At 35.1% G+C, this 9684-nt stretch overlaps 1 protein-coding gene across 1 annotated transcript in view; it reads left to right on the top strand.

Annotated features, from left to right (window-relative positions):
• The window catches only part of ACTR3 (actin related protein 3), a 35244-nt gene extending 26610 nt beyond the window's left edge, over positions 1–8634 (top strand). The window contains exons 6-12 of the mRNA XM_026097137.2: positions 356–463; positions 2639–2782; positions 3475–3648; positions 4391–4483; positions 5130–5255; positions 7217–7300; positions 7730–8634. Coding sequence (XP_025952922.1) covers positions 356–463; positions 2639–2782; positions 3475–3648; positions 4391–4483; positions 5130–5255; positions 7217–7300; positions 7730–7825 — 825 coding nt within the window. The 3' untranslated portion in view covers positions 7826–8634. The remainder of the gene's footprint in view (positions 1–355; positions 464–2638; positions 2783–3474; positions 3649–4390; positions 4484–5129; positions 5256–7216; positions 7301–7729) is intronic.
• The last annotated feature ends 1050 nt before the right edge of the window (positions 8635–9684 follow it).

A 9684-nucleotide genomic window follows, 5' to 3' on the forward strand; every position in this document is an offset into this window, starting at 1 on the left:
TTGCTTGTTACATAATAATCTGTTGTAATTAATAATAATATAATAACAATTTCAATTAAATAATTCTGTTGCTAGTACATTTGTATAGTAAGTGTAACCTATTGTGTATGCCAGTGTGTTTTTCTTTTTACACTGAACTTTGCTTTTTTTCTGATTAAGAAAAGAGCATTCAATTAATGGTGTATTAATTTCTGTGTGTATGCAGTTTAAAAAAAAATCCAGATGTTGGGATTATATTTGAATTTAGTTGGACTGAAAACGTCCGTTCAGATGCTGTTGGGAGTGGTAGTGGAAGGTGGGGTGTGCAATCCAGTGCTCCTGCTGAGGTTCTTTTTTGTGTGTGCTCTCTTGCAAGGCTGTCCTTGCCTTAGCTGCCTCTTGGACGTCAAGACAGGTAGGAGAACGGACGCTGACTGGCACGGTTATAGACAGTGGGGATGGTGTCACTCATGTTATTCCTGTGGTAAGTATACATCAAAATTATAGAAGCTACTGGAGGACAGTTTGTCCTGTAACTTCTTTGCAGTTTACGTTTATATGGAGGTGTGGTTGCTTTATATGAAGGTGTCCTCTGAATGAATCATAGCTAGGAAGCATCAAAAATGATGTAGTTCTCAGGGTTGGGGGTTCGGTTGCTTTTGTTTGTTTTGTAGGACAGACTTTGGATGAACTCGTCTGCATTCTGAGGTTGGCATATTGTCTTCCAGTGATTCTTAAAAGACATGATTTGCAAGGCCAAGTTAAGTAATCCAGGAAATTGTATCGCCTTATAGTGTTTTCAGTTTGTTTTGCTGAGAAGAGTGGATATGCTCTTTATAATGGTCAGTCCAAAAGGTTTGGGAATTGCTGTTTAATTCATGTATAAAGTAAAATAGTAATGCATCTGCTCTCAGACACTTGTTCCTTCTACCTCTGCTCAATGTTTAATAGAATACTATCATGCATCAGTAATGCAAGGAAAAAAAATTGCTACCTGACTCAAAAAAAAAAAAAAAAAAAAAAAAAAAAAGATAGTTAGATACCTGTTCCAATATAACAGGATTCTAAAAGCAAAAAGTAAATTATTAAATAATTCACATTTATATGTGCAGTTCAACTGTAAAATTACTGTTTTCTCTGTACTTGAGGTCCCATTTACCAAGCTATATAATTAAAATTTTACAAATAGAACATTTAATAATGTTCTTATTCTAAGTAGTTGGAAATATGTCTTCTGCCCATCCTTCCTTGTGGAAGAATGCACAGTTAGGGACAAGACACGGATTTTTCTCCTCAAAGATCCAAGTTAAACTGCAGTTTTTACAGATTAAAAACTATATAAAGCTTTATTATGCCACTATGACCTCAATTTCTGAGTGGTTTTATTATACCAAATAGTAGCATTGGTGATGATCGAAATGATGTTATAATGTAGCAGTTTCCTGTTAATCTTGGTGAAACACAGGCTGTTCATCTGAGATGGTTTTTCTCTTTTAATTAAGACTTAGTAAACAGTTGACATTTCAAACCTTGTAAAATTAAACTGTGGGGTTTTTCCAGCTGTACTTAGTGGTTCACATTGCTGTTTAAAGCAGTTGAAATTTTCCCAAATGTGTAATCTTTTTAAATTGAATAACAAGTGTTTATTTTATATCACTTGAAGTATTAAGCTCCTCTGTTAGTAACATTCACTTGATTTTTTTTGAGTTTTTTTAACATTTGAACAAATTAACTGCAATAGTATGCCACTCTAATTCTTACAAAGTAGATAAAGAGGAATTAACAAACACATCTGTATTGAAACTAACTATAGTAATTTTTTTATGACTTTGTGAACTATTTTCTGTGTAAAGAAAAAACCCACTTTATATGTATGTGAGGTAGATAGGGAATTTTAAGCATTTAATATTAGTGCAGTATCTGGATTCATCTGTTTGGATGTCACTGTAGCTGATCTGGTGAGGTTGGATGCCAGTCTTGAACACTCTTGGTTTCTGCAGCTAGACCAGATGCTTTTAACACCCAGGTTCTGGCCTCTGAGATGAGTGTGACTCACCAGGCTGGCAGATGAGTATGGGCCAGTCTCGTGTTCTGAGCTGTCTCAGTTTATGTGCTGAAATAATGCATTTTCTCCCTGCTTTCAGAAAATTAATATTGGTTAATATGGATTGTAGTGCCATAAGTGGCTGTTACTATAGAGCTACATCATTTATTCTAAAATAATATTGCATGGTACAAAGTTCCTTGACCGTTTTGTTAGGAGTAACCTCATTTAAAAAAAGAAGATAAGGGCCAAAGACTCGTGAGTCTGGCTGTTCATCTGCGTTATGTACTAATGACCTTTCTGGTCCTCCTAACCTTGTAAGAGTTGTGAACCGAATGCAAAGCATCAAAAAGAAGGGTGGAGGAAAGTAACAACAGGAACATCCATATAATTCTGTTAGCAGACATATTACTGAGAAACATGAACAAGTAGAATAAGGCTATTGATGAATTGGAGTTGTGGCAGTTAAATGAGCCAGTCCTAAAATGCTTCAACCTCATGGTCATAGGAAGTGAGTAAGAGTTTACAGGCTCTGTCTCTTTCTCTTCCTCCCTTCTGAGTTTTGCTGAATGGAATTCCTGTCAACGTCTTTCTCCCAATTGCTTTTATTTACAGGCTGAAGGATATGTGATTGGCAGCTGTATCAAACACATTCCAATTGCAGGGCGAGATATAACATACTTCATTCAGCAGTTGCTGAGAGAGCGAGAAGTAGGCATTCCTCCTGAACAATCCTTGGAAACGGCTAAAGCAGTGAAGGTAACGTGAATGTTGCAAATGTGTAGGTTGTCTTAGAGCAGAACTTTGTCTGTTTCTAAAATAGAGTAATCTCTTAAAATTGTTACCTTTATAAGTAATGTTCTGTTTCTAAATAATGTAAAAATGTTGACATTTAAATTTTTAAGCTGTACTGTTGGGTTATGCTTATATTAGCCTAGAATTTCAACCTTCTGTACCCCCCCCCCCCCCATTTTTATTATTTTCATTATCTTTGGTAGGAAACATTCTTGGTGGGATTGTAATGTAAAGAGCTATAATTACCCTTTTATTCTTTTTGAATGTTGCTACTTTCTCTTTTGTAGCACAAAACTATTCTAAAAGGCATTCAGCTTAAAGTACACTTAAACCTGTTTCTATGGCAATTCTTCAATATACTTTAGAACTCATTTCTCATTACCATAGAGCTTTAGAGGGAAAAACAGAAGAAAAACAATTTAGCCCAGCAAGATGTGCTGCTTTCAGTGCTGCATAGAAGTGATTTGTAGTGGCAGAGCCATGATTTAACTGTATATGGTAAATGTCAGTTCAGCCATTTTTGAGGCCTATTCTGTATCTGCCAATTTCAAACTTTTATTCTTAAAGATTCAAATTACTACACAGTTTTAAAGTTCATACCATGTTTTCTGCTATACTTAAGAAGATACTTATAACTGCACATATTTAATTTTCAGGAACGCTTTAGTTATGTTTGCCCTGACTTAGTAAAAGAATTTAACAAGTATGATACAGATGGTACAAAGTGGATTAAACAGTATACTGGAATTAATGCTATCTCAAAGAAAGAGTTTACCATTGATGTTGGCTATGAGAGATTCCTGGGGCCAGAGATTTTCTTTCATCCTGAGGTAAGTTGATTTGAATGTTTTCGCTTTTTGTTTTAGGTACACTTTAATGGTAACAAATTGCATTTGTAACTTGCTGAAGAAGTAGTTATCCTGATTTAAATTTCTCTTTGTTTATAAATAAATGCCAGCTATTGTTATAAGTCAGTGTGTTTTCAATTCTTGATTGTTGATAATCTGTATACAAATTTACAACTAAACGCAACATAACATTTGGAACTCTTAAATGGATTACTTAAAGCATATTTTCTTCTTGCTTTTTTTAAATAAATTTCTAGGTCTCGCCACGTTATTTGCTCTTTCTACTTGTCTGTTTAAATGTCAAGTTTCTAAATGTGCTGTCCTCTTTCCTCTTTGTACAGTCAGTCTTACTCTGTCTCCAATGTTGAGAAAAAATAAATGGGGAATAATGCCTTTTTTTTTTTTTAATTCCTCTACATTCTACTGTCACACCTTTTCCTTCATGTTGTGTTAGACTGTTTTGCTTCAGTGCTCAGCATCTGAATAGGGTGTGTGTTCTTTGATCTGTTACAGTTAACAAAACCTATAAAAATAGCTGGCAAAATAGATACTTTAGGTGTATTATTCTTTCAGACCTTTTCTAAATGGCAGCAAAAATATCTAACGTATCTATTTCCATTATTAGTTTTTGCTACATCTCTAGCACAATAGGAAAGTTCCTTCTCTTCCTCCTCTCTTTTTAGTCCCAGCATTTTGACTTTTCTGTTTTTGTTCTTGATCTTAGTTTGCTAATCCTGACTTTACACAACCCATCTCAGAAGTAGTAGATGAAGTTATTCAGAATTGTCCCATTGATGTTAGACGTCCTCTGTATAAGGTCAGTAGTTATAATGTTACATATATCTTTTTAAATACTTGTTTTAGAAGGATTCTGCTTTATTTTGAAATAGATACTGGAAATTCAGTTTAAAAAACAAATGAACTTTAAAAACAGAGGCCTTCACTAACTGTTTTTCTGGAAATGAGTCCAGTATGCAAAGGGCTTTACGTTCACATATGGGTTTTTTTTTCACAATATGATGTTTCATTACTCAGATTCTATTTAAAAGAAATAAAGGGATAAATGTGAGTGAAAGGAGGGGGATGTGGTAAGATGTCCCATTAAAGTCGGCTGTGCTTTAAAAACCATTTACAACTTTGTGAATTCATAATCTGTCACTTTTAAGTGTTAGATAATTTAAAACTTAGAGTAGAAACATACTTGTTAACTGTAATTTTTAAGAAATATATTTAGAATTTAAGAACTGAATAAGTTTGGAAATCTACATTTCCAGAAGTGATCAATAGTTTTTGGACCTGACTTGATGTCTTTTAAAGAGGCATGGTATTCAGGAGCAATAAATGTGTGTCCTGCCATCATGCTGCTACTGATATGAGTGGCTATTGTCTTTGACAGTAGCTGTCAACAAGAATTAATTGGTAATTAATTTTAACTTTTTTTTATATGTACATATTCAAAACAGAATATTGTCCTCTCTGGAGGCTCAACCATGTTCAGGGACTTTGGTCGCCGTTTACAGCGAGACTTGAAAAGGACCGTTGATGCTAGACTGAAACTTAGTGAAGAACTTAGTGGTGGCAGACTGAAGGTGAGTTCTTGTAGCCAGTGCACTTAATAAGCATCATTCCTTGCCTTATTATTTGGAAAATGAAAAAAAGAGTGTCACTGCAATATGTTATTTTCACAAATGAAAATGAAGTTTCAAACAAAGTTCTAGAAGCTTTACAGAGATTCATATATTGTAATGAACTGAAGACTAGTTGTGGAAGACATTTATATAATTCTTTCATTGTAGGATGCTATCGTACTCTTTCCCCAAATATGCTCTTGTGCTGCTGATCCACTATTATTGATATGAACCACAAAAATCTTACCTAATGAAAGGATAGGACTTGTGATGTGAAAACAGTTGGTGAATCTCCATGTTTTTTCCTCCTATGGGGGGGCAGGTGGGGGAAGGATTAGCTGCAAATCATCAGTCTCAGGTCTTTTCTTTCCCCCCCCCCGGTCCTTCAAAAAGACATTGGTAAGCTAGAGCAAGTTCAGCGTTGAGAGCGTTGAGCCACCGGATAGTCAGGGGATGGGAGCACATGCCCTGTAAGGAGAGGCTGAGGGAACTGGGCTTGTTTAGAGAAGAGAAGGCTTTGGGGGGTGGATCTAATAACAGCCTTGCTATGCGGGGGGAGGTTTCTGAGAAGACAGAACCAGACCCTTCACGGTGTGCATAGTGGAGCATGAAAATCAGTGGACATAAATTGAAATGAGAGGTTCAGGCTGGATATAAGGAAAAACATTTCACCATGGGGAGTATCAAGCATTTGAACAGGTTGCCCTGAGAGGTTGTGCAGCCTCCATCCTTAGAGGTTTTAAAGACCTGACTGGATAAAACTCTGAATAATGTGAATTATTCTGAATAATGTGAATTATTCTATGAAATGATGTCAGATTTTCACTGAACTGCATGATCATTATGTTCTTTCTACTTTTGACCTCAATCTAATTTTTGTGGAGTTTTGGGGGTTTTTGTTGTGTTTTTGTTTTTCTGAGGCTGTATACATAACATCTCTGCTGATGTCTTTCATGTTGTAGTTTTTTTTAAGGCAAGACCGAAGTGATTCCCTCATTTATTTTTACATGGTAATCTAGCTAGACAAGCTCAAACAATTCTCATAATGTATCATGCTGACAACTCTGAAATTTCAAAGTTGTATACAGTTCTCTGGTTCATATAACATTGTTTAGTCTCAGTTTTCCTTATTCATACCCTATTTTCTTACTAAATGGTAATGGACTATTTAGTAAGGAGATCTGATGTGATTCTTCCTTCTTAAGAGTACTAGATATTGTAAGTAATCACTGTCTTGAATTTTGCAGATGTATTGCAAGTGATTGATTCAGATTATTTAATATGTTTGAGCAGGTTGTACTGGAACAGATGAATTACTTGCTGCTGAAACTCCATTATATACATTGCCATTTTTGATAAGCATGAGTTAGGCTATAGCCTTTTGTAATCACTCTGGTTGGTCGGAGTGAAGGCTTGTGTGGATATAGGAGGAAAGAGGCTAACTAGAATGAGCGTTGTAGTTTGGAAAAGCAAAACTATGGCCGTATTGATTCTAGCTAAATTCTCAATCAGTCTGCAACTAATGCTTTATTGTGAAGTGTAAAAGCATGCTAAATTTGGGAAGGGCTAAGTGTGCATCTGTTCTTATGGTTATGTAAACAGTTCCTCAAGAAACTCAGCAGAAAATTGAGGGTGGTTAATTAGAGAACAGGGTAGGGGAGCTCTTGGGAGAAAAGTGGCATGAATGCAAGTTTACCCTTTTAATACCTGCTCAAGTAGGTAGCTCTTACTTGCTGATAAATCACTTATTTCTCAGTCTGCGCTGTACACGTGAAAATTTGGTAGTAAAAGTGTCTATTTACATATCTGACATTTAAGAAAATATTAAGTTATGAAAATAAGGCTTGGAATATACACTTAATCTAATTAATGTCAGCAAAAGCGAATTTTAACATATTCCTTTTTCTCTCTCTTTTAAATAGCCTAAGCCTATTGATGTTCAAGTCATTACACACCATATGCAAAGATATGCTGTTTGGTTTGGAGGATCAATGCTGGCTTCCACAGTAAGTTGGCTATAAAGCTGAACGTGTTTTAGTCCTTCTGAGTACTTTTTGGAAGCTGAAAGTTTTTGGAGCTTTCTTCTCTTCTTTGCTTTAATAGCAGTCGAAGAATCTCTGACAGTCCTCAGATATAAAATATAACCTCCCCAGTCTTGAAGTTTTTCCATTAGACTTTAAAAACTTAAGTAAGCAAATGAAAGTGGAATTACATTTTCCTGTGTGAGAATTTTCAAATGTAGCATTTAGGTTTTGTGGCAATATGTTGTTTGCATCAGCGTTTAGCTATGAGCTATGACATAATACTAATTTCAGGATTTCCAGATGATCTATTTATCTTTTTTTTTTCCTCCCCCTCCTGTTTGCAACAGAAATGCTTATATCATTAAATTTAGGTGTGCACAGCACTAACTTATTTTCTCTTTCCTTTTACAGCCTGAGTTCTACCAAGTATGCCATACCAAAAAAGATTATGAAGAGATTGGTCCTAGCATCTGTCGTCACAACCCTGTGTTTGGAGTCATGTCTTAAAGCTGACCTTGGAGGGGTCAGGGCTAGGGAGGTGGGGAGGAGAAGTATCTCTGATTACTTGTTTGTCTGATGGCCGGTATTAAGATAACAAACATGACTTGACAGTAAGAAAAAGACCAAACGCAATTAAACGGGATTATTTTAATAAGTGTCTCAACATGCGGATGTAGTGGAAAGCCAAAATGATTATGTTTTTTCTTTAGATTGATTATTTGAACCTGTGCGTAACAAAACAAAAAAGTGGATTTTAGTTCTTTCTGTGCCCTGATATTTTGTATATTAATGAATTATTCAAGATTTGATGGGATTTGGCGGTGTGTAGATAGTCAGCTCTCTAACGCTTCAGTTGCACCCTTTCACGGGTGCAATGCAGGAGCTTGTTTATATTTCATACTTTTTTATACTTTGAGGAAAAATATGAATTAAAGAAACTGTAATATTTGAGGGGAAAAAAATATTACCAGTCACCAACTTAAAAGTAAATTTAAAAACAAGTCATATGACTCATGCAACTAGTTCTTGCAAATTATGACCAATCTAAATCCTGGGTTCCATACAATACGAGTGCTTTTGGAACTGAGAAGCTAGTATCTTGGATTAACCAATGCCTGCTAGTGCTTTCTGATTACTCGGTGCATTTTCATTCTATCTCTTGCTTAAAAAAAAAAAAAACAAGTAAAGACAAGACTGTTGGACCAGTATTGCAGTTCTGTAGTGTCATTTCTAATTAAAACCAAATAATCAGATTATCAAAATTGGTGTATTTAAAGCCTAACACCATTCCAATAAAGGCACAAAATTTCTTTTTATATTTGTGTCAGACTTGTTAATCTCATTACATGGAAAGTTCCTACATATCCGCTATGGTTTTTGAACAGTAAGATTGGTTTGTAAGATAGGTATTATGTGTGTTGTATAAACTCAAGTGTGAGAGGTTTAGAACTGCAGTTTATTTGTTCATCTAGATAGCACTGTAGCACTTATGTAGATAAAGCTGACATTGTTCAGTTTCTTCATCTACTACTTCCTTCTGTAACTTTTTTTTTTTCCCCCACTTTCTTTTCAAGTGGTGGCATAGAGGAGACAGGATTGAATTTTAAATCTTTGGTTTTTTTTCCTGCAAGAAAAGACCATGTAGATAAAAAGTAAAGTGAAAATGTTCCTTTTCATGCTTTCTAGGAAGAAAGCTTCATGTATTGAATGGAATTATTTGCAATTTCTGTTAATATTCGATGACAGCAGTGTTTTCTTCAGACTTTTCTTCTGAACTCACAAATGTAGTTATATTTGTTTACGCAGAAGGCTACAAGAGGGAGATCTCTTGGTTTCTTCTCCTGAGTTGAAAACAGTTTCCTTAGTGGTGTTTTGTTTTGTTTTTTGGGTTTTTTGTTTTGTTTTTTGTTTTGTTTTTTTACAAAGAGAGAAGCTTATTAATTGCCAGAGCTTTCAGTTACTTCAAAGCATGATAAATGAGACTCCAAAACAAGGATAAATATGGAAAGTTATTTTTACAGCAAGCATTATAAAACTTCACATGCTGGAATTGAATAAAACCTTGGTGCAAACAAGAAAATGTTAAATAATTTTATTACTGAATTATGTTATTAATCTCTCCTGATCAATGGTGTGTGTGTATGTGTGTGTGTATATATATTTTGTGTACCTAGCTTTGAGAGTTTTCCAAATAGTGACTTTCTGAGTCATAAGTAAGGCTGACTGATTCATGTGATGAGACCTATAAGCAAATAGGTGTAAAATACAGAGGTTAATTTAAGCTGTGCTTTTCCAAGAATCCTCCAGCTCTGCAGCTGTATCATGCTCTAGTGACTGGATTTCCTGATATACTTCAATGGCCTGAA

This window comes from Dromaius novaehollandiae, chromosome 7 (assembly GCF_036370855.1).
Source record: "Dromaius novaehollandiae isolate bDroNov1 chromosome 7, bDroNov1.hap1, whole genome shotgun sequence".
Taxonomy (NCBI): domain Eukaryota; kingdom Metazoa; phylum Chordata; class Aves; order Casuariiformes; family Dromaiidae; genus Dromaius; species Dromaius novaehollandiae.